Source organism: Callithrix jacchus, chromosome 22 (genome assembly GCF_049354715.1).
Source record: "Callithrix jacchus isolate 240 chromosome 22, calJac240_pri, whole genome shotgun sequence".
Classification (NCBI taxonomy): Eukaryota; Metazoa; Chordata; class Mammalia; order Primates; family Cebidae; genus Callithrix; species Callithrix jacchus.
The window spans coordinates 45,211,716-45,237,194 of NC_133523.1; the positions used below are offsets into that span (position 1 = coordinate 45,211,716).

General features: G+C 44.4%; 2 protein-coding genes across 9 annotated transcripts in view; one reads left to right on the forward strand and one right to left on the reverse strand.

The window, feature by feature from the left end:
- ZNF577 (zinc finger protein 577) overlaps positions 1 to 25,479 on the reverse strand; it is a 109,032-nt gene that overhangs the window by 20,767 nt on the left and 62,786 nt on the right. The window contains exon 6 of one of the 7 annotated variants that reach the window (XM_078361255.1): positions 1,144 to 4,316. The exons of 5 other annotated variants lie outside the window; for them this stretch is intronic. In XM_078361255.1, the coding sequence (XP_078217381.1) occupies positions 4,222 to 4,316 (95 nt within the window). In that variant the 3' untranslated portion in view covers positions 1,144 to 4,221. Of the gene's footprint in view, positions 1 to 1,143; positions 4,317 to 20,860; positions 23,954 to 25,479 lie in introns of those variants that run through there. One more of the 7 variants, XM_078361263.1, reaches the window with a different exon arrangement.
- FPR2 (formyl peptide receptor 2) lies at positions 1,933 to 13,854 on the forward strand. Of its 2 annotated transcripts, none has more exons than XM_008988528.5 (2): positions 1,933 to 2,104; positions 11,508 to 13,854. In XM_008988528.5, exon 2 carries the CDS (start codon positions 11,519 to 11,521, stop codon positions 12,572 to 12,574), a length of 1,056 nt encoding a protein of 351 aa, XP_008986776.3. In that variant the 5' UTR covers positions 1,933 to 2,104; positions 11,508 to 11,518; the 3' UTR covers positions 12,575 to 13,854. The 2 variants fall into 2 exon arrangements, with proteins under 2 accessions (XP_008986776.3, XP_008986775.3); XM_008988527.5 differs by lacking the exon at positions 1,933 to 2,104 and adding an exon at positions 2,332 to 2,386.

The window sequence follows — 25,479 nt, forward strand, 5'->3', positions numbered from 1 at the left end:
TCTACCTCTTTCCAAAAATATTTTTTATAATAAAGGTCTTCATGAACTAAACTTATCACTGAAAACATCCTACCTAGCAATTTAGGTGAAAAGAGAAAATTACTTATCTCTTCCTCTTCGACTTGCTTTTCTGGCTCTCCATCTTTCTTCCTCTTTATATCCCTTGGGTTTGAGCAATTTTCTGGGCCACTCTGATGGTACTGAAAACCTCAGAAAGGGCCTAACTTCTTAGATGATGTCCCACAAATTACCTCTCTAGGAGCAGAATTTTAGGGGGTTAATCTTGGTGATGGCGTGGGGTGAAGGGTGTCTCTCATTCACCTCTCTCCCTGCTCCTAGTTACTGTTTCTTTTAGCACCATTTTGCTATAATAATGACTATATTTGGTCTTGTCCTTGGTTCCTGGCACAAGGTTCCTAAACCCTTGGAATTTCCTGAGTATAAGAGTGTCTTTGGTTATTCATAAAGAGCCCTTCTTTTTTTTTGAGATAGAGTCTCCTTCTAGTGCCCAGGCTGGAGTGCAGTGGTGTGAACTCGGCTCACTGCAACCTCCACCTCCTGGGTTCAAGCAATTCTCCTGCCTCAGCCTCCCGAATAGCTGGGACTACAGGCACGTGCCACCACGCCTGGCTAGTTTTTTTGTATTTTTGGTAGAGATGGAGTTTTACCATGTTGGCCAGGCCGGTCTCAAACTCCTGACCTCGTGATCTGTCCTCCTCAGACTCCCAAAGTGCTGGGATTACAGGCATGAGCCACCGGGCCTGGCCAAGAGCACTTTTTGATCAGAGCTGAGTATATGCCAATGAGATGACTTAACGTGGGGCCATCCATATGGCCTTAGGATGGGGCTGACCAACAGAAAGGCCAAGTGATTAGAAGGTTGGCGCTTTCAGCCCCACCCACCAGCATCCCAGAAGAGAAGGTAGAGACGGAAACTGAACTCTGTAAAAAGTCTTGATCAATGAGATTTGATGGGCTTCCATGTTGGTGAACACTTAGACATGCCAGGAGGCTGGTTCTCTGGCAAGTGCGGAAGCCCCATGCATCACCACACCCCTTCCCTCGCTATCTACCTGCACTATGCAGCTCTTCCATTGGACTGGTTTTCAGTGGTATCCTTCATAACAAACTAGTAAATGTAGGTAATGTGCCTTCTTCTTTCCTTTTCCTTTTTTTTTTTTTTTTTTTGAGATTGAGATGGAGTCTTGCTCTGTCACCCAGGCTGGAGTGTAGTGGCATGATCTTGGCTCACTGTAACCTCTGCCTTGCAGGTTCAAGTGATTCTACTGCCTCAGCCTCCCAGGTAGCTGGGATTACAGGCGTGAGCCACAGCGCCTGGCCAGTAATGTGCCTTCTTAAGCCATTCTAACAAATTATCAAAATAGAAGAAGGGGTTATAAACATTCCCCCAACCCCGATTTATGCCCAGTCAGTCAGAAGTACAGGTGGCCATCTGGGACTTGGTTTGGTGTCCAAAGTGAGGACAGTCTTGTGAGAGTGAGCCCTTTAACTTGTGGAATCTGACACTAACTCCAAGTAGAGACTGTCAGAACTGAATTGAACTGTGAGATACCCAGTGGTGACCCCAGAGAACTGGAGAATTGCTTGATGTGGGAAAGACCCAGGCATCAGAAGGATTGCAGAAATACAGAGTCGAGTTTTACTTAACCGTATTTGTTCTTGATTGTGTGGCTGTAACTCTTCTCGGCAGTAACTGTTTCTTTCGTTTTCATGAAACTCTGAAGAAGAAAGGGCTGGACATTCAGATTCCTGGCTTTGAAATGTGCAAGCATGAACTCCAGTCTCCCACAGAAGGCTAGAGGTGAAGGAATCAGACACAGCCATTTCTAAGAGTCTGCTGACAACATATCCAAGATGTGTTGTAATAAATAAACAAACAAACACGTGCAGGAGCCAAATGTGGGAAGCTTCAGAGGATGAGCACGGTAGGCAGAAGGAACAGAGACGGCAGAAGCCCTGAGATGACGACGAGCATGTTCCCGGAATGACAGCCCGCTGTGGGTGGAGCACAGTGTCCGCTGAGAGTGCCAAGAGGTCTGAGGGACGTGCAGGGTAGATCCAGGGGTGCTTCGGGGAGCATAAGGTAAGTTGGAAGTCTGTGAGCCATTGGAAGGGGTTAAAGATAACATCACCGGCCGGGCGCTATGGCTCATGCCTGTAATCTCAGCACTTTTGGAGGCTGAGACGGGCATATCAAGAGGTCTTCTGAAAATTGTAAGACATCCTGAGCTTCGGTTAGGGGATTGGCTCTAGCTCCATCGTCCCTCCCCCTGTCCGTCAATAAAGTCTCGGCAAAAGCCCTTGGAGCCTGTGTTGCTCCACAGGAAGCCAAAAAACAGAAACAGGAAAAGGAGCTTAGCTGCTGGTAAGTTGGGGTCTGACAATTTAAAATGTATCGTTGGAACGCCTGCTCCACGACAGAGGCCTCCTCAATTCCGGAGTAGTGCTGTGACGGAGGATCCACTTGCCACATGCGGCTTTTGAGCTCTCGTGTTTCTATCTTGATCTGAAATGTGCTTAAGTGTAAAATACACTTAGTGTAGTTTTTTGTTCTGTTTTGTTTTGTTTTTGAGACAGCATCTCACTCTGCCGCCCAGGCTGGAGTGCAGTGGTGCGACCTCAGCTCACTGCAACCTCCCCTTCCTGGGTTCAAGCGATTCTCCTGCCTCAGCCTCTCAAGTAGCTAGGCCTACAGGCGTGCACCACCACGCCCGGCTAATTTTTTGTATTTTTAGTAGAGACGGGGTTTCAGTGTTAGCCAGGGTGGTCTCAATCTCCTGACTTTGTGATCCGCCCACCTTGGCCTCCCAAAGGGCTGGGATTACAGGTGTGAGCCACCGCACTTGGCTACTTAGTGTAGTTTAATCATTGGTATGATAAAAACAATACAACTTATTTCATTGACAACGTTTATGTTGGTTACATGTTCCAGTGATATTCTTTTTGATTTGCGGGGTTTAATCAAATATATTATTACAATTAATCTCTCCCAGTGATTTTATTTTTTTAACACGGTGACTAGAAAGTTGTGAATCACATGTGTGGCATTTAGGGACTGCATTACCACATCTCTACTAAAAATACAAAAAACAATTAGCTGGGCGTAGTGGTGGAATCCTGTGATCCCAGCTGCTCAGGAGGCTGAGGGAAAAAGACAGGCGGAGGTTGCAGTTAGCCAAGGTTCGCACTCCAGCCTGGGCGAGAAGAGTGAAACTCCACCTCAAAGGTAAATAAATAAATAAACAAGCAAACATGTGCAGGAGCCAGGTATGGGAAGCTTCAGAGGATGAGCACGGTAGGCAGAAGGAACAGAGACGGCAGAAGCCCTGAGATGACGACGAGCATGTTCCCAGAATGAGAGCCCGCTGTGGGTGGAGCACAGTGTCCGCTGAGAGTGCCAAGAGGAGGTCTGAGGGACGCGCAGGGTAGATCCAGGGGTGCTTCAGGGAGCGTAAGATACGGATAAGTTGGAAGTCTGTGAGCCATTGGAAGGGGGTTAAAGATAACATCACCGGCCCGGCGCTATGGCTCATGCCTGTAATCCCAGCACTTTTGGAGGCCGAGACGGGCATATCACGAGGTCAAGAGATCAAGACCATCCTGGGCAACATGGTGAAACCCTGTCTCTACTAAAGATACAAAGATTAGTTGAGCATGGTGGCGCGTGCCTGTTCCCAGCTACTGGGGAGGCTGAGGCAGGAGAATCACTTGAACTTGGCAGGCAGAGGTTGCAGTGAGCCGAGATCACGCCATTGCACTCCAGTCTGGGTGACAGAGCGAGACTCCGTCTCAAAAATAAAATAGCGGCTGGGCGCGGTGGCTCACGCCTGTAATCCCAGCACTTTGGGAGGCCGAGGCGGGTGGATCACGAGGTCAAGAGATCGAGACCATCCTGGTCAATGAGGTGAAACCCCGTCTCTACTAAAAATACAAAAATTAGCTGGGCGTGGTGGCGCGTGCCTGTCATCCCAGCTACTCAGGAGGCTGAGGCAGGAGAATTGCTTGAACCCAGAAGGCGGAGGTTGCGGTGAGCCGAGATCACGCCATTGCACTCCAGCCTGGGTAACAAGAGCGAAACTCTGTCTCAAAAATAAAATAAAATAAAATAGCATCACCATCTTATTAGACCTTTTAAAAGCTCCTTTGGTTTTCTTCTGGAGATTGGATTGAAGGGCAGGAGAAAGCAGGACCAGGAACAAGCTATTTGCAAGGTTGGTGCAAACATGCACGCCTGGTAGGACCGTGGACACGGGTGGTGGAGATGGAGATGGCTCTGGCTGTGCACTCAGCAGGTTCTGCAGATGGAATAAATGGGACGTGGATGGGATTGCGGTGAGAGAAAGGGAAATGAAAGGCAAGTTCTAGATTGGAAGCTTTAACAACCGAATGTTTAAACTCAAATAGACACAAAATATTGGAAGAGTGGCAGGTTTGGGAGGATGAGACAATCAACCATCTGGTTGAGCCACATTAGGTCCGGAGTGTCTATGGGACTCCCATGGGAAGAGGTGACATCAGACTGGGGCACCAGGGTAAGGCCGAGGCTGGTAATTTAGATGAGAAGACAGCATGGCATTTTAAGACCTGAGACTGGATAACATCACCTATGGAAAGACTACATAGAGATAAGACTGGTGGGGAACAAGTAAAGCTGTGGGACTCTCCGAAATTTAGAGTCACATTGAGAGCAGAAAATACTAGCAAAGGGGACTGAAAAGAAGGGGTCAATTGAACTCTAAAGGCAAGTGAAAGTGTGTGTGTGCACATGTTTCATCTCATGGCACAGGAAAAAGTGTGATTTACGGAGAAAGAAGAGATCCAATGGGTCCTACATCACTAAGGCACTGAGATAAGGACCAATATGTATTTGCACCCACTGGATTGGCAGCCTTGAGATCATAAGCATTCTCAAGAAAATGGACCAGGTAGGTGCTAAGGACTGGAGTCAATACGGACTGGATTCAGGAGAAAAGATGAGGCGAGGAATCAAAGGGAACAAATACAGACAACTCCTTCCAAAATCTGCCCGTAAATTCTTTTCACAGAAAGAATTCTCTTAGGAGAAGTAGGGTTAACGCCGGAAAGGAATACAGTCTAAGGGGTTTTTTTGGTTTTCGTTGTTGTTGTTGCTTGGGTTTTTTGTTTGTTGTGTTGTTGTTTGTTTGTTTTCGAGACAGAGTCTCTGTCACAGGCTGGAGTCAGTGGTGAGATCTCAGTTCATTGCAACCTCTGCCTCCCAAGGTTCAAGAGGTCTCCCTGCCTCAGCCTCCCGGGTAGCTGGAATTACAGGCACATGCTACCACGCCCAGCTGATTTTTGTATTTTTAGTAGAGACGGGGTTTCACCATGTTGGTCAGGCTGGTCTCAAACTCTTGGCCTCAAGTGATCCATTCGCCTTAGCCTCCCTAAGTGTTGGGATTACAGGCATGAGCCACCATCCCTGGCCAAGGATGGCTTCTTTTTAAAGGGAGGGGATGCGGCCGGGCGCAGTGGCTCACGCCTGTAATCCCAGCACTTTGGGAGGCCAAGGCAGGTGGATCACGAGGTCAAGAGATCGAGACCATCCCGGTCAACAAGGTGAAACCCCATCTCTACTAAAAATACAAAAATTAGCTGGGCCTGGTGGCGCATGCCTGTAATCCCAGCTACTCGGGAGGCTGAGGCAGGAGAATTGCCTGAACTCAGGAGGCGGAGGTTGGGGTGAGCCGAGATCGCGCCATTGCACTCCAGCCTGGGTAACGAGAGTGAAACTCCGTCTCAATAAATAAATAAATAAATAAAGGGAGGGGATATGATAACACTTACGTAATAGTGAGAATGATCTAGCAGAAATAAAATCTTAAGGGTTTGTTTTTGGCAGAAAACGGAAGGACAAATGCAGGACGAAAGTTAGTGGGAAGGTGAGAGGGCATCCTGAGCCAATGTAGGGAGGGAAAGTATTGGAAAGAGGAAGAAGTCTTTCTGTCTTTCCTCTTCCAATTTCACATTCGTTAACCAGTTAAACTGTGATTGTCTGTGTTCACAGCACAATTCCATAAAAGTTGACATAGTTCAAAATGTATAGGAGCAAGGAAGTATGCTGAACATATGTTGAATAGCGAGTCCTAGGGATTTATGCTGGTATTTTGGTAATGCAATATTTATAGTTTAAAAATGGTGACGCTGCCTGGGTCGAGAGTGTCTCTGAAGCAGCCTTCTAACTCTTGAGGGCATTACTGAGAAGGAGGTATGAAGACAGTTTCTAAAGGTTAGTAATTCCTCTCTCTCGGCTTGAATGGATTTGTTATTGATCCCTGTCGCAATTCTGTCCCTGCTGGCTTTGTGAAACCCTAGAATAAATGGGCACAGTGGTGGCAAATTATAAACCCTCTTGCTAAATGAGTTTTCTCACACATAGATGATCCTATAATGGTCTCTTCCATCTATATAAGCTCTCCTATTCCACATGAAAAAAAATGAGGTTTTAAAGAATATCATTTTTATCAATAGGCATGATAAGATCTTCAGGGTTTGGCCGGTGATTATATAAAGGTATGCGTGATTATCAAAGGTGCCCAAATATTTCACAGAAGTGAGAACTGTGAAATATTTGGGCACCTTTGATAATCACGCATACCTTTATATTACAGTAGCTATGGATTAAACTTTTGAAATAAATCCCTCAGCTTTGTGGTTAAAAAGAAAGAATAAGAAGTCTTTATTCACAGTGACAGGGGCGGGTAGACTGAGGGTTGGGGAGGAAAGGCTGAGAATTTCACATCTAGTTGTTACAATTTTCTCATTATTATGTCAGTCAAGGGCATCTGCTGAGAGTGGGAAAAACAGATCAAACAAGGTACTGTTTGGAGAAAGCAGGGCTGAAATCATTAAGGTGTGGGATAGCAAGTGCGTGAAGAAGTTGAGTAACTTAATGAGGAACTGCTGAGTTCTCATTTGAAATCTGTGGTCATGAATTCAGTTGCAACTCTCGATAACTGTGACATTGAGCAAGTCATTTCCCCTCTCTGAGGTGTACTTTCCCACCTGTTACGCAAGGATGGCACTTTTCCCAAAGCAAGGATGTTGTAATAAGAGATGATAAAATATGTAGTACCTGGCACATATCGAGGACTCACCAAATAGCAGCCCTCATAATCGGTGCAGGTGTCATCTGTGGTTCGCAGTTCTCCTCACATTACAACTAGGGTGGACCCAACACTTTGCAACTTTTGCCTTGTTAACCTGACCCCACCGGTCATTGCACAATCATCCTTTCTTGTTGTATCAATTTTTTTTTGAAATGGAGTTTCACACTTTTACCCAGGCTGGAGTGCAGTGGCAGAATCTCAGCTCACTGCAACCTCTGCCTCCTAGACTCAAGCAGTTCTCCTGCCTCAGCCTCCTGAGTAGCTGGGATTACAGGCACCCACCACCGTGCCCAGCTAATTTTTGTATTTTTAGTAGAGATGGGGTTTTATCATGTTGGCCAGGCTGGTCCCCAACTCCTGGCCTCAAGTGATCCAGCTGTCTTGGCCTCCCAAAGTGCTGGGATTACGGACATGAGTCACTGTGCCTGGCCTGTATCAACATTTTAAAATGAATTTGAGATTATGGATAAATCATGTCTTCTAAGTGCCTTGTAGAATGTTCAGAGGGTGGGTAGAGAAAATCTGAGTCTGTTGAGGGACAGTGGGGTGGGAGAGGGTTAACAGCACAATTCTGTTGTACTCAATCTGGGTGAGCTCCAATTCCAGCCCTACTTCTTTCTCCCTGGGAACGCTGAACAATTAATGTAGCCAGTCTAAGTCTTAACTTCCTCGTCTGTACAATGGTTATAATAATTACTAGGTTGGTGCAAAAGTAATTGCAGTTTTTGCTATTATTTTCAATGGTAAAAACCGCAGTTACCTTTGCACCAACCTAACATCGCTAAGATTAGTCAATATTCACCACGTCTCAGGGTGTGCTCAGTGCTTATGCTTATTAACACAGCCCACCCACAGACCCTGTGAGAGGAGCTGTGAGGGTTAAGGGGAAGCTCTTGGCGTGTGGATAACTTTCATAAGTAGAAGCCACTATTGCTATGAGCATCGTTCTTGTCCTGACTTGAGCTTCATGATGGATTAAGCCCCATAACACAGCACACAACCTGGTGAGGGCCAAGCATTCCCGTTTGTCGCAGACTTACTCAGTCTAGGCTAAAACATTTCCATGTCTATCCTCACTTAACCCTCACCCGAAAGTTAGACTTCAACATAAAACGGTCCTCTTTCTGCAGAGCCGAAAACTGAGGCTCAAACAGTGATCACTGAGCAGGAACTCACAGTGAAGAGACATCATAGATGAGGTTAGAATAGGGATCTGGCTGACTCCAGAGCCCAGTCTTCTTTATAGCAGTGACTCTCAGTCGAGGGTTATTTTGCCTCTGAGGGGACCTTTGACAACGTTTATGGAACCTGTGGATCGTCATTCCTGAAGAGGGAGTTGCTACAGGTATCTGCGGACAGAGGCCAGGGCTGCTGCTAAACATCTTACTCTGTAGAGAACAGTCCCCCACAGCAAAGAATTACCCACCCCAAATGTCAATGGTGCCAAGGTTGAGAAACCCTGAGTCACACATTAAACAACGTCCCACGGAAGACCTCAGTGAAAGTGACTGGTAACAGCAGGAAGAAAAAGAAGAAATGAGGAAAAGAAAGAGGGTTGGCTGGACACGGTGGCTCATCCCTGTAATCCCAGCACTTCGAGAGGCCAAGGCAGGCGGATCACGAGGTCAGGAGTTCGAGACCAGCCTGACCAACATGGTGAAACCCCGTTTCTACTAAAAACACAAAAATTAGCTGGGTGTGGTGGCACGCACCTGTAATCTCAGCTACTCAGGAGGCTGAGGCAGGAGAATCCCTTAAACCCGGGAGGCAGAGGTTTCAGTGAGCCAAGATTGCACCACTGCACTCCAGCCTGGGTGACAGAGCGAGACTCTGTTTAAAAAAAAAAAAAAGGCAGGGGGGGCTAAAAATCATCATACTGGGGCATGGCCCTATCCTAGTAATCTTGGGGGAACCCCTTTCAAAGGCAGGACTTCAGTATACAAAGGCAGTGGCTCTGGAGTTGTTCTTCCTGGTTTGCAAATCTTGCTGCCTCCACTGACTGGCTGGGCATGGCGCAGAAAAAACTACGGAAGTCCCTGGGCCGTGAACTCCCCCCAGTGTGATGGCTGCTTCTCTTAAAGACGCTGAATAGCCCAGTCTGAGATGACTCTCAGACTCTCATGGCCCTAACAAATCATCCTGACTTTTACACAGATTCTACAGTGGGATTTAAGAATATATGATATTTTTTCATTTTTATTATAAGTTCAGGGGTATATGTGCAGGTTTGTTATATAAGTAAACTTGTATCCTGGTGGTTTATTGTACAGATTATTTCATCACCGAGGTATTAAGCCTAATATTCGCCAGCTATCTTTCCCGATCCTCTCCCTCCTCCCACTCCCCACCTTCTGGTGTTCCCCTCTGTGTCCATGTGTTCTCATCATTTACCTCCCACTCGTAAGTAAGAACACGTGGTATTTGGTTTTCTATTCCTGCATTAGTTTGCTAAGAATAATGAATACAATGTTAACAGGCAGCCTGGATGTCTCCGGTAAAGTTCACATACCACAGCCTCAGAAAATGTGCTCAAGTGGAGAGGAACTTTGTGTTGAATGCGAACAAAAATTACAGATGTGACCCAGAGCAGAGGCAGGGACTACATTTTTTGGATTTTTGTTCTTTTTTTTTTTTTTGAGACAGAGTCTCTCTCTGTTGCCAGGCGCCAGGCTGGAGTGCAATGGCACAATCTCGGCTCACTGCAACCTCCACCTCCCAGGTTCAAGCAATTCTCCTGCCTCAGCCTCCCGAGTAGTTGGGACTACAGGCTTTTTGTTCTTAAAAGAAAAAGAAACGAAGGCCAGGCACGGTGGCTCACGCCTGTAATCCCAGCACTTTGGGAGGCCGAGGCGGGTGGATCACGAGGTCAGGAGATCGAGACCATCCTGGTCAACATGGTGAAACCCCTTCTCTACTAAAAATACAAAAAATTAGCTGGGCACGGTGGCACCTGCCTGTAATCCCAGCTACTCAGGAGGCTGAGGCAGGAGAATTGCCTGAACCCGGTAGGCGGAGGTTGCAGTGAGCCGAGATCGCGCCATTGCACTCCAGCCTGGGTAAAAAGAGCAAAACTCCGTCTCAAAAAATAATAATAAAGAAAGAAAGAAAGAAAAAGAAACGAGATCTGAGAAGCTCTGCAGGTTGTATTCTTACAACGTTATTGTCCACAATTTAGTGACGTGTCCGCTGCTAAATCAATCCCTTGCAAAGTAAAAAGGATTCCAGTTAGTGCTAATTAGACTAGTCAAGATTTACTCCCAACACAGAGAAAGGACACCTTCTCTGCGGGGTGACTAACTAAACACAAGTGCCAGTTTTTGAGCAGAGAAGAATGGGGAACAGTTGCTGGGTGGGCAACCAGCAATATCTGTCAGAAGTAAGGGTTCTGCAGTCAGGCCAAGCTGAACTGAAGCCCGTAATCTCTTATCTACTACCTAAGTGACCTTCAACACATTTCACAGTTACCCTAAGCATCAATTTATTCTGATGCAAACCAGAAGTAACGAATATTACAGAGCTATTTCACAGGCCAAGCTGGGTCCCATATGTAGTGATTAACATAATGCATATTCCCTAATAAGAACTTCACAAGTGTTAACACAACTTATTATTCTCATAGTCTTTGATCCCACAGACACCAAAGCTATACAAACGGGTACTAATTATTTGCATTCCAGAGAAGAGCTCCACATCAAGTGGGGACAGGGAAGAGCAGGCGGTAGACAGCAGAGATGGGACCCTCTTTGCTGACTTCCTCTAGTTCAGAGTCCTCAGGATGTACCATACTACTACATATTCCGGGACTGCTCGAAATCCTCTTCAGCAGTAACCTCAAGCCAAACCCTCAAACTTTTATCCTGAGTACTAGCCAAACAATAGATCAAGGGTTCTCACAGGTGAGGGGCAGGAGGACCGGAAGAACCTGGGGCTGAAAGATATGTTGCAGAGCTTGCCAGCATGTTTGCATTGAGTGATGGGGGACGCAGATGTGAACCTTCTGGCTGAGTCTGGTGCCTTTCTCCCAATGCTGAAGCTGCCTCTGCTTAATTCTCCACTGTCCACACAATGTAAGTTCAGTACTTCTGCTAGTGGACAGAGCCTTGTAATCCTCTTGGTGAAGTGATCAGCCTGATAAGTGAAATGCATATTGATAATGATGGGACTATGGAGGACTATCCCTTCCCAAAGAAACATCCAAGAGAATGCCAATTCTATAGCACCATTGTCAGCAAGGCTTAGTAGATAGAGTGGGTCTCCTGGTAGGAGTGTGTGCTTTAGTGAAAGTTGATGTGAGCTATGAATACAGATGCTGTAAGATGGTTCCACAGCTCAGAAATGGCCATTGTTGGAATGTTTCAGGTGCCGGCAAGATGGAAACCAACTTCTCTACTCCTCTGAACGGAAGTGAAGAAGTTTCCTATGAGTCTCCTGGCTACGCTGTTCTGCGGATCCTCCCATTGGTGGTGGCTGGGGTCACCTTTGTCCTCGGTGTCCTGGGCAATGGGCTTGTGATCTGGGTGGCTGGATTCCGGATGACACGCACAGTCACCACCATCTGTTACCTGAACCTGGCCCTGGCTGACTTTTCTTTCACTGCCACGCTACCATTCCTGATTGTCTCCATGGCCATGGAAGGAAAATGGCCTTTTGGCTGGTTCCTATGTAAGTTAATTTACATCGTGGTGGACATCAACCTCTTTGGGAGTGTCTTCTTGATTGCTTTCATTGCGCTGGACCGCTGCATTTGTGTCCTGCATCCAGTCTGGGCCCAGAACCATCGCACCGTGAGTCTGGCCATGAAGGTGATCATGGGACCTTGGATTCTTGCCCTAGTCCTTACCTTGCAAATTTTCCTCTTTTTGACTACAGTAACTCTTCCAAATGGGAACACATACTGTACTTTCAGCCTTGCGTCCTGGGCTGAAACCCCTGAGGAGAAGATAAAGGTAACCATTACCGTGCTGACAGCCAGAGGGATTATCCGGTTTGTTATCGGCTTTAGCATGCCCATGTCCATTGTTGTCATCTGCTATGGGCTCATTGCAGCCAAGATGCATAAAAAGGGCATGCTTAAATCCAGCCGTCCCTTACGGGTCCTCACTGCTGTGGTGGCTTCTTTCTTCATCTGTTGGTTCCCTTTTCAACTGGTTGCCCTTCTGGGCACAGTCTGGCGCAAAGAGATGTTGCTCTTTGGCAAGTACAAAATCCTTGCCGTCCTGAATAACCCAGTGAGTGCTCTGGCCTATTTCAACAGCTGCCTCAACCCCATGCTCTATGTCTTCATGGGTCAGGACTTCCGAGAGAGACTGATCCACTCCCTACCCAGCAGTCTGGAGAGGGCGCTGTCTGAGGACTCAGCCCCAACCACTGACACGGCTACCAATTCTGCTTCACCTCCTTCAGAGGTTGAGTTACAGACAGTGTGAGGACGGGGTCAGGGATCTTTTGAGTTCTGTCTCATCCTACCTTAATGCCAGTTCCAGCTTCATCTAGTCTTTAGTCATATTGAGGCACTGAAGGATGAGCAGCTCAAGTATTTATTCAGGAAAAATGCTGTTGTGTCCCTGATTTGGAGCTAAGAAACAGACAGTCCGTCTACTATAATATTAGTATTTTTTTTGGTTTTTGGACCTCTGCCTGTACCCTGGGGTAAGTGGAGATGGGAAACATGAGAAGAGAAAGAATGATGGAGATTTGTAAGAGTCAGATAAGATAGCGTATAATAAGGGAAAGACTTGAAAGTATAAAGTAAAACGTTTATACCATAAAGTAAAATGTTTGCTGTAGGTTTTTTCATAGCTATTTTTAAAAATCGAACTATGGAAGTTTTCTTCTATTTTTAGTTTGCAAAGAGTTTTCTGTTTCTTTTTCTTACATCATGAATAGAGGTTGCATTTTATGAAATACATTTTCTACATATATTAAGATGATCATATTATTATTTTATGTAAATAATTATAAATTATGTTCATTAAGTACTCTTGAATTCCTGGAATAAACCACACTTAGTCCTGATGTATTTCAAATATTTATATCTCACAAGAGTTGGTTAGAATTTCTGTGTTTATGTTTACATAAAAACGGCTCTGTTATTTCACTTTTTTCTACTATCCTTACTAAGTTTGACATTAAACTTGTAATAGTCTGTTAAAAGGAACTGAGAAGTGATTTCTCTGACTGCATTTTCTGGTGGTATACCCTTATTAAATATTCAGAAAAATTCACCAGCGAAGCCAACTTGGTCTTGTGTTTTCTTTCTGGGAAGATTTTTAATAACAGATTCGTTTTGTTTAACAGTGATTAGACGCTTCTAGTTGTTTTTTTTTTTTTCATATTTGTCAGTTTTGGTAAACTGTGATTTTCAAAGAATTTGACCATTTCATTCCAACCGTCCAACTCATTGGCATGAAGCAGTATAACAGCTGTTCAAAGGTTATAAAACAGTGTGAAACTTGATATGCTTTCGTTTATTTATTTATTTTTCCTGATTTTTGTTCTTGTTATTGCCACTATCCTGGAGCCCAGCCTTTGGGGGTATGCTTTCTTTTAAACAATCAAAATGCAAGCTCTGTGAAGGCAGGGATTTTGGTCTGTATTGGTCACTGATCACACCCCATCCTCCATGTGTAAAATGCTGTCTGATATGTTCTAGGCATTTATTAAATGCTCATTGAATGACTGAATGAATAAACAGTAGTATCACCTAGGTGTCAAGTGAGAACCTTTAATGTCAAATCAAAATTATCTTCAACCCTCATTTCACGAACCAGACCTTGACCAGTAAACACACACCCTCAAGCACACAGTATTTAGAAATCACCATGTGGCTTACATTTTCATCAATTTCTGGTTTTGAGCTTCTGCTTTAAAGAAGGTACCATGGCTGTTTCCTCATGACTTTGTTTTGAAATAAATTAACCACAAAGGTACTCAGCCTTTTACTTTGCTTTCAGGAAATACCCACTCAGAAATGGTCCTACGGTATGGAACATGCGGTCCTGATGCATTGGCAAAAGACACAAGTCTACATGAAAATGAGGCAGTCCTGTTTTCAGCATCCTCACTCCACTGCTTTTACTGTCAATTTTCCTCTCCCTTTCCCTCCGGTTTCCCCTAAAGGTATTTGCATTTCCAAAGCAGAACAGTTTACTTAGTTCATTTGCATTCTTGACTCACAAATACTTTCAAGTCCCTAAGAATAGTATACTCTTTAATGCTCAACAACGTTGTGGCTATAGAAAATAAGGAACAAGGACAAAATGCAAGAAGGAAAAGCCAGGAGCCAAGCAGAGTCTGTGACCTCTAGACAGGAGAACCAAGGCTCCTAGACTGGCTAATGAACAGCCTTTCTCCACTGCCAGGACAGAGTCCTACTTTGCTTCCCACTGGCCTTGGCTAATTGCAGTAGAACAGGGCCTGCTGCATCCTCCCCATTTGTCTCTGCTTCACTGGAAGCTGTCTTTGTGGATTCTCAGTTCCCATTGCACACTTGTATACTGGGGTCTTCGGGAGCTGAGGATTTTTTGTGTTTATGGGACATTCACCCCCAAGAAATATTTCCAGACTTGCTTGAATCTGAAAGTCCAAAATAAAACTCTGGGGATAGTGCCATTGGGAAAGACGACACCACATTTTCTGTTGGGGGAGAAGGGTGTAGAAATGTTGAGTACCCAAAGGCGTAAGCTCCTGTGGAGACTGCCAGCTGCCTACCACCAAATAGTCTTCCTTCTCTACTTTGCTAACAAATGTGGGCAGCCATTGATTCGGCTAAAATATTCCTTTCTCAGTCATCCTTCCAGCTAGATGTGAGTAAATTCTAAGCAGTAAGATGGAATAGTAGTATTACATCAGTACATAGGAGCTGCCTCATTATTTTATTAACTGAGTAGTTTTTGTTTGTTTGTTTATTTATTTATTTACTAAGACACGGTTTAACTCTGTCACTCAGGCTGGAGCCCAGTGGCCAATCACGGCTCATTGCAGCCTTGACTTCCTGGTCTTAGGTGTTCTCCCACCTCAGCCTCCTGAGAAGCAAAACTGCAGGCTGTGCCAATATACCCAGCTAAATTTTGTATTTTTTGTAGAGACAGGGTTTCACCAAGTCACCCAGGCTGCTCTCAAACTTCTGAGCTCAAGCAATCCTCCTGCCATGCCTTCCTGAAGTCCTGGGATATAGGTGTGAGCCACTGTGCCTGGCCTAGAGTTTATTTTTTAGGGCAATTTTAGACTCACAGCAAATTGGGAAGAAAATACAGAGATTTCCCATAAACCCACTGCCCCCACACATTCACAGCCTCGGTCATTATCAACATCCCCCATCAGAGTAATACATTTCTTACAGTTGATAAACCTACATAGATACATCATTATTATCCAAAACCCATAGTTTACCCTAGGGTTCATTCTTGGTGTTTTCCATGCAGTGGGTGATATGGTTAAGCTTTGTGTTCCCACCCAGATCTCATCTTGAATTGTAATCCCCATAATGCCCATGTGTCAAGGGAGAGACCAGGTGGAGGTAAGTGGAGGTAACTGAATCATGGGGTCAATTTCCCCATGTTGGTCTTGTAATAGTGAGTGAGTTCTCATGAGATCTGATAACCATTATAAGGGGCTCTTCCCCCTTCACTGGACAGGTCTTCCTGCTCTCTTGTGAAGAAGATACCTTGCTTCCCCTTTGCCTTCTGACATGCTTGTAAGTTTCCTGAGGCCTCCCCAGCCATGCTGAACTCTGAGCCAATTAAACCTCTTTCCTTTATAAATTACCCAGTCTCAGGCAGTTCTTTATAGCAGTATGAAAACAGACTGATACGGTGGGTTTGGACAAAAGTCTAATGACCTTTTCATTACAGTATCACCATATCACCTATTCACCATTACAGTATCATACAGACTCAATTCACTGCCCTAAAAATCCTCTGTGCTCTGCCTATTCACTGCTCCCTCCTCCCTATTCCCTGGAAACCACTGATATTTTCCTTGTCTTCATAGTTTTTCTTGTTCCAGAATGTCATATGGTACAAATCATGCAGTACGTAGCCTTTTACTATTGGTATCTCTGATTTAAAGTTTCCTCCATGTCTTTTCATAGACTGAGAGCTCATTCCCTTTCAGCATTGAATAATGCCCACTTTCCGGATGTACCATCATTTATTTATCCATTCACCTACTGAAAAACGCCTCGGGTGCTTCCCAATTAGGCAATTATAAATAAAGCTGCTCTACACATCCATGCGCAGGTTGTTGTGTGGACGGAAGTCTAAAACTTGTTTTGATGATGCCAAAGAACATGACTGCTGGATTGTACCATAAGCATACGTTTACCTGCATAGGAAACTGCCAAACTCTCTTCCAAGGTGGCTGTACCATTTTGCATTCCCACCAATAATGAATAAGGATGTTCCCGGTCTTTGTCAGCATTTGGTTTTGTCAGTATTCCGGATTTGGGCCATTTCTAATAGGTGTAGGGTGGTATCTTACTGTTTTAACTTGCATTTCCCTGAAAATATCTGATGCGGAGCACCCGCTCATACGTTAACCTGGCAACTGTATATCTTCTTTGTTGAGGTACCTGTTAAAGACTTGACCCATTTTTAAAACGGGCTTACTGTGTTCTTATTGTTGACTTTTAAGAGTTCTTTACATATTTTGGATAATAGTCCTTTATCTGATATGTTTTTCGCAAGACTGTCCAACAGAGCATATTTTTTTTTTTGAGACAGTCTCTCTCTCTGTCACCCACACCAGAGTGCAGTGGCACCATCACAGCTCACAGCAGCCTCAACCTCATGTACTCAAGTGATCGCCACACTCATTCTCTCAAGTAGTTAGGACTACAGTTGTGCACCATTATGCCCAGCTAATCACTTATTTTCTGTAGAGATGGGGGTCTCACTTTGTTGCCCAAGCTGGTCTCAAATTCCTGGGCTCAAGTGATCCTTCCACCTCAGCCTCCTAAAGTGCTGGGATTACATGCCCAGCTGGAAATTTTCAATTTTAGTAAGAATTGCCTTCTTGATTCTTTCTTTCGTGGATTATGCCTTTTGTTTTGTAGTTACAAAGTCATTGTCAAATCAAACGTCATCTAGATTTTCTCCTATGTTATCTTCTAGGGGTTTCATAGTTTTGTCTTTAAATTTAGGTCCGTGAGCCATTTTAAGTTGATTTTAGTGAAGCAGGTAAGGTCTGTTTCTAAATGTGCTGTTTTGCACATGGATGTCTAGTCATTCTGGTGACATTTCTTGGAAAGACTATCTTTTCTCCATTGGATTGCCTTTGCTCCTTAGATAAACATCACTTGACTGTATTAATGTGAGTCTATTTCTGGGCTCTGTACTCAGTTCCACTGATCTATTTGTCTGTTCTTTTGCCAGTAGTGCCCTGTCCTGATGACTGTAGCTTTACAGCATCTTGAAATCAGGTAGTGTCAGGCCTCCAACTTTGCTCTTCCTGTTCAATATTATGTTGGCTATTCAGGTCTCTTCCCTCTCCATGTAAACTTTAGAATCAGTTTGTTATATCCACAAAATAAATGGCTGAAATTCTGATTGGGATTGCACTGAATCCAAAGATCAAATGGAGGAAAACTGACATCTTGACAATCTTGCATCTTCCTAGCCCTGTACGTGGAACAGCTCTCAATTTCTTCAGTTCTTCTCTAATTTCTTTCACCAGAGTGTTGTAGCTTTTCTCATCTAGATCTTGTACATCATGTGTTAGATTTGTACTAAGTATTTCATTTCTGAGGGAGATAACATAAATAGTATGGCGTTTAGTTTTGTTTTTTTGAGGCGGAGTTTCGCTATCGTTACCCAGGCTGGAGTGCAATGGCACGATCTCGGCTCACCGCAACTTCCACCTCCTGGGTTCAAGCAATTCTCCTGCCTCAGCCTCCCGAGTAGGTGGGATTACAGGGGCGCACCACCATGCCCCGCTAATTTTTGTATTTTTAGTAGAGACGGGGTTTCACCATGTTGACCAGGATGGTCTCGATCTCTTGACCTCGTAATCCACCCGCCTCGGCCTCCCAAAGTGCTGGGATTATAGGCGTGAGCCACCGCGCCCGGCCTAGTATGGTGTTTTTAATTTCAAATTCCGTTTGCTCACTGCTGGTATCTAGGAAAGTGATTGACTTTTTTTGTGTCCTGCAACCATGCTGTAATCACTTGTTACTTCTGGGAGTGTTTGTTGTCCATTCTCTTGGATTTTCTGAATAGATGATCACGTCAGTTGTGGAAAAAAAAATTTTTTTCTTCCTTTCCAATGTGCATGCCTTTTCAGTTTGTTTCTAATTGAATTAGCAAAAATTGCTGAAAACCAATATGAGAGAAGACACCCTTGCCTTGTTTCTGGCCTTAGTGGGAAAGCTTCAAGTTTCCCGCTGTTAAGTATGTTAGCTACAGGATTTTTTTTGCAGACCCTGTTTGTCAAATTGAGAATGTTCGTCTTTATTCCCAGGTCACTGAGCATATTTTAAAATTATGAATGGATGTTGAATTTTGTCAAGTACTTTTGTTGCATCTATTGATATAACTGTGGTTTTTTCGTTAGTCTGTTGATGTAATTGATTACATTAATTGATTTTTGAAATTTGAATTCGATTTGCATAACTTAGCATGAATAATTTTTATACATTGTTTTACATATTAGATTATAATAGTTTAGACATTTTTGTGCTTGATTTGCTAATACGTTCTTGAGAATTTTTGCATCTATGTTCATGAGAGTTATTGGTCTGTAGTGTGGTTTTCTTGTAATGTCTTTAAATGGATTTGGTTATCAGGATGAGCATGGATTTATCATTAGTTAGAAAGTGTTCCTTCTGTTTCCATATTCTAAAAGCTCCTCCTTCTTTTTAGTTTTTGCATTGTATTTTATTGAATAAATGTAACAAAATTTAATCTGACCAGACACATATGAATGAACATTAAAATTCTTTCTGATGGGCTGGGAGCTGTGGCTCATGCCTATAATCCCAGCACTATGGGAGGTCGGGGCGGGAGGATCTCCTGAGGTCGGGAGCTTGAGACCAGCCTGATCAACATGCAGAAACCCTGTCTTTACTAAAAACACAAAATTAGCTGGGTGTGGTGGCACATGCCTGTAATCCCAGCTACTTGGGAGGCTGAAGCAGAAGAATCACTTGAACCTGGGAGGCAGAGGTTGTGGTGAGCCGAGATTGCACCATTGCACTCCAGCCTGGACAACAAGAGCAAAACTCTGTCTCCAAAAAAAAAATTGTTTCTGATCTTTTGCTGGCTGCAAAATAAAAATGCTACAGTGAATACATGTGTCACACATATTTCTTTGCATGAATGTGGGTTTTTCTGGAGAGAAAATTAAAATAGTTTGTAACCTAAGTGTCTGTCAACAAATGAATGAACAAAAAATATGGTACGTATACACAATGGAGTACTATTCTGCCACGAAAAATAATGAGGCTCTGTCATTTGCAACAACATGGATGGAACTGGAGGTCATTATGTTGAGTGAAATGGATCAGGCACAAAGACAAGCTTTGCATGTTCTCACTTATTTGTGGGAGCTAAAAATCAGAACAATTGAACTCATGGAGACAGAGAATAGAAGGATTGTTACCAGAAATTGGGAAGGGTAGCGGGGGTCACAGGAGAAGTGGGAATGGTTAATGGGTACAAAAAAGAATAGAAAGAATGAATGAGAACTAGTCAATGGCACAACAGAGGGAATATACTCAATAATAATTTAATTGTATTTTTTTAAAAAGAGTATAATTGGATTGTTTATAATCCAAAGGATGAATATTTAGGGAATGGATTTTCCCATTTTCCATGATGTGATTATCACACATTGCATGCGTGACATCAAAGTATCTCATGTACCCCATAAATATACACAACTATGATGTACCCACAAAAATTAAAATTTAAAGGTAATACCAGAAAGAATAGTTTGTAATTTAGCTGATTTCTCTGCTCTTATCTACTCTCAGAGCTATAAAGCCCATTGCCACATCTTAGGAAGACAACTTTCTGAAAAACGTATAGTGATCTATTTCTCTAGCATGAGTGGGAGTGCATGAGCATTTTGCTTTACACAAATATATTAATCGTCACATTTATCTTTTTCTCCGTGTGTGTGTGTTGTGTGTGTGTGTGTGTGTGTGTGTGGAGGGTTGTTATAGTCCACGTTTTAAAAGTTAAGAAACATAAGTCAGTTGGACACAGTGGCTCATGCCCATAATCCCAGCACTTTGGGAGGCGAGGCTGAGATGGGTGAATTGCTTGACCCCAGGAGTTCGAGACCAGCCAGGGAAACACAGTGAGACCTCGTCTCTACTAAAAATACAAAAATTACCTGGGCGTGGTGGTATGCGCCTGTAGACCAAGCTGAAGGATTGGGGCTGAGGTGGGAGGATCACTTGAGCCAAGGATGCAGAGGCTGCAGTGAGCTATGATTGTGCCACTGCACTCCAGCCTGGGTGACAGAGCAAGATCCTGTCTCAAAAAAAAAGAAGAAAGATGAAAGAAAGAAAAGAAAGAAAGAAGGAAGGAAGGAGAAAGAAAGAAAGAAAAAGAAAGAAAGAAAGGAGAAAGAAAGAAAGAAAAGAAAAGAAAGAAAGAGAAAAAACAAATTCCCGTTCTCTTTTCTTTATACCAGTAGAGTTTCATAGCTCTTGAAATTAGGCTGACACCACTGAGGCAGGACACCATTCACATAGGTGCTGCAATATGTTTTTTGCAATTTTATAACTTTATTTGATATATCTGACCATCAGCGATGAGTTCCCATCCACATTTACTGTCTGTGGATTTCTGAAAGTGGTAACAGCTACAGAGGTAACCAAATGATGGAGCTTATTTGGTGACTCTTCATCCTCACGACGTTTTCTGGACAACCGCACACGGATTCAGTATGAGACATTCCTTATTCCTTTGGCCCAGACAACTTTGTTGAGCCTGGAATCGATGCACACACCTGGACTTCCCATCTCCATCACCGCAAACTTCCGAATCTCTCTGAGCGCCCGAGGGGCACGCCTCCGGAAGCCCACTCCATGGATGCACTTGTGAATGCTGATGGTGTGTCCTCCCTCCGGTCACCACCTGATTGATGGCAGAACGGCCCTTTTTCTTCTTTGCGGGAGCCATGCTGCCGGGTCCGAGTTGGGAAGGAAGAGCGCGAGGGATTGCGGAAGAAGGAAAGCCGGTCTGCAATTCTCTAAACTCATGCTTGCTGGGACAGGGGGACCTGAGGGTCAAAGGCAGCAGCAGGAAGCCATCGCCGGCAAGACTGGCTTGGGCCTCCAGTGCTCCTGAAAACTAACGCATTAGAAATCGAGCTCCATCTTGTGGCGGATAAAAGGCAAAAACAAGCAAATGCAAGTCTTGCTTCACTCTCAAGTTCTACGACTGCATTGGGAGACAACCCTCGGAAAGCTTGATTATTTCTTGGCTAGCTCCCGCAGAATAAATTTCTAAGCACATCTGTACAAGTCACTTTTTTGTTTTTGTTTTGAGACAGAGTTTCGCTCTGTTGCCAGGCTCCAGGCTGGAGTGCAATGGCACGATCTCCGCTCCCTGCAACCTCCGCCTCCCGGGTTCAAGCAATTCTCCTGCGTCAGCCTCCCGAGCAGCTGGGACTACAGGCGCGTGCCACCACACCCAGCTAATTTTTATATTTTAGCAGAGACGGGGTTTCACCATGTTGGCCAGGATGGTCTCGATCTCTTGGCGGGATCCGCCCGCCTCGGCCTCCCAAAGTGCTGGGATTACAGGCGTGAACCACCGCGCCCGGCCAGTAACTTTGTTTTTTAAATGCAGGAAGCCCCCTTCATTCCAGAATGCACGTTCCAGAGACTATGGAGGCCGGAGATCTCTCCTGCATCTCATCCATTCTATGAGTTACCAGTGCCACTAGACGAAAGAAAATCCATGTAAATGCTTCATGACCTTGGGATGCTGGGGACTCTTCAACTGCGGTTCCTTTCTACCTTTCCGTCTCATGCCTCCCCCAGCTCCAAATGCCATCTAGTTAACTGCATGCTGTTCTGTCAGAATTGAATGGGGAGGTGTTTGTTGTTGTTGAATACGGATTGGGTCACTGCAGCCTCAAAGCATCTTGTCTTACAAAGTTTGGAGCAGAGGGCAATAATCTGTATTTAATCACAGATTAACTTTGTTCCCTTTATGTATTCCCTAGTAAATTGTAATGTGCAATCTGATTCCCCTGTTTTCTTTTGTTTTTGAGTCAGGGTCTTACTCTGTCACCAAGGCTGAAATCCAGTGGTGCAATCATGGCTCAGGGCAGCTTCAACCTCCCCAGTTCAAGTGATCCTCCCACCTGAGTCTCCTGAGTAGCTGGGACCACAGGCACGCACCACCGTACCACGTGGGGCTTATTTTTGCTTTTCTGTTTTTATTTTTTGAGACGGGGTTTCATCAGGTTGCCCAAGCTGGTCTCGAACTCCTAGGCTCAAGCCTGCCTCAGCCTCCCAAAGTGCTGGGATTACAGGTGTGAGCCACTATACCTAGCAATGACTCCCCTGCTTTCTAGCAGCTGAATGAATGCTTTCTTAACTAGACAGCATAATAAGAACTAATATTAGACCATGAGAATTGGAAACACAGATGTATCTTTTTGGTCCACACTATAGAACAAATGGTCTTTTTCATATAGGGTGATGACACAGCCATTGAGAGGAGAACACGAGCAGAAGTCCCAGTTAGGAAAGCGAATCTGAAGAGCAAGGCTGTTATCCCCAACATATTGTGCAAGCCCCTCTGGGAACTCTCTGGTCTTGAAATCACAGGTGTGAGCAAGCTAAGCTGTCCATAATTCTGTTCTTTTGAAAGAAGAGTTCTGGGGGGTCCAAAGTGGCTCCCGCCGGAGGTCATGGCGCTCGTGAAGGCGAGGCCATCAGTTCAAGGCTAACCTGAGCAACCTCATAAGCTCAAACTGATTGGCAAAAAAAAAGAAAGAAGAGTTCTCAGCAACAGTGATCAGAGTCACTAATCCAACAGAAAAAAAGTCCCCCATACCCTTTACGCCTCAAATCTTACCACAGATAGTAAACCAACGAAGTCTGGATCAGATTTGTGTATGTATACACAAAGCACATAATAGTTACTGAGAAACAAAATGAAAAAGGAAAGACAAACTCTGACACAAAAAGAGCCAATGTCTCCTCCAATAACCATGTCCCTTACTCTCATTCCCTCAGGTCCTAACACTAACTTCCTGTCCCAATTTGTAGGGAAGTGGTGTCAAAGGGTCCCTCTTGGCCAGTGTGTTCTCTTCCAGTTGAAATGGCAATCACAGAGTAAACTTTGGAAGATATAGTCAAATAATTAACTGTGTGGGGGTCTCACAAAATTGATGGAGATTTTGTGAGACCCACACAGAGTTGGGAGGTTTGCTGATTGATAAAACTCCTGACGATGCATAACGTTTCACCTGTTCTAAGTCACACTTGAGCTAATATTATACCAGGTTGTCCCTGTGTTAGTTATCCATTGCTACGTAGCAAATCACTCTCAAAGCAGTGGCTTAAAATAATAGTAATCTCATTTACTATCTGTCACAGTTTCTCTGAAATTCGGGAGTTTTCTGGGTTGAGTGTTTCTGGCTTGAAATCTCTCATGAGTCTGTAGGCAGATGTGAGCTGAGGCTGCAGGAATCTGAAGGCTTGACTGAGGCTAGAAAATTCACTTCCAGGTGACAAAATCCCATAGATAATGAGTTGTTGCTGGAAAGTTGCTTCCTCTGCACAGAACTGCTTGAGTATTCTCACAACATGGCTGACGGTATCTCCCAGGATGAGTAATCTGAGTGAGAAAGTGTTAAATGGAAGTTTCATTCTTTTTTTTTTTTTTTTTTTATGGAGTTTCGCTCTTGTTACCCAGGCTGGAGTGCAATAGTGTGATCTTGGCTCCGCCTCCTGGGTTCAGGCAATTCTCCTGCCTCAGCCTTCTGAGTAGCTGGGACTACAGGCATGCGCCACCATGCCCAGCTAATTTTTTGTATTTTTAGTAGAGACAGGGTTTCACCATGTTGACCAGGATAGTCTCGATCTCTTGACTTCATCATCCACCAGCCTCGGCCTCCCAAAGTGCTGGGATTACAGGGGTGAGCCACCGCGCCCGGCCCATTCTTTTCATGAACTACACTTGGAAGGGATGTAGCATTACTCCTGCCATACTCCATTGGCCAGGGCAGTCACAAGTCCTGGTCCGGACTGAAATGGAGGGGGGAAAACCCTCACCTCTCTGTGGGAGGAGTGGGAGGAGCGGGAATTACCTATAAAGACAGTATGTGGGATGAGATAAATATAAAACATAGATGTCAGTGGAAAGTATAGACTTCCACAGTCTCTAGAGATCATTCTAGAGAGTCAAATCGTAGTAAACGTTTTACCAGTCATGATGGGTATCGAGACTACAGGAGTGGAAAAGGAATTTCGAGCCCAGTTTTAGAGAAGGGATCATTAAAACATGTTTACATAGGTTATGCTGTTGTACATCAAGTACGATTTCTTCTCAGTTGGCACCTCCTATCCCATTATTGTTACAGGCAAAATACCGTAAGAAGAACTAGATACATTCAGAGAACTCTGGTTTCTTTCCTTAATCATTCCAACATGTTTCCTGCTTCTACAGTTTCAGTGGCAGGAATGGAGGGTGTACCTGGGATCAGCAACATAGACTTTCTCTGGCCAAGGCCAATCTGGCTACAGTCACTCCTGAGTGACCAATCTGCCCACAGCAGAGATGGACACTGAGTCCCTGATACGGCGCCATTCCCGGGGGTAATCACCCAGCTCCCCAGCGGCACGTTGGACGCATTGGACCACTTCCCTCACGGGAAAAGCAGGGCCTTGTTTTTATTGGAATAGATGTTAACTCTTTACATGATGCTTCTGCCAAAACTGATCATCTGTGGACTTACAAAACGCTTTGTCCATCATCATGCTTTTCCATACAGCATCAGTTTAATTGAGGGATTAAATTCACAGCAAATAAACTGTGGCAATGGGTCCACACCCTGGAATTCACTGGTCCTAACTTATTGTCCACCATTTTGAACTACCTGGCTTGATGGAATGGTGGGGCGATCTTTTGAAGACTTACCCCAGCGCCAGCTAACAGGCAATAACCTGCTGGGCTGGGGCAATATCCTTTAGGAAGCTTTGTATACTCAAAATCAGCATGCAGTATGCGGTGCTCTCTCTCTCCCATAACTAGAATCCAAGGGTCCAGGAACGAAGGGGTAAAAATGGGAATTGTACCACTCAATATTACCCCTAGTGATCCACTAGAAAAATGTCTGCCATCCTCATGACATTATGCTGTGT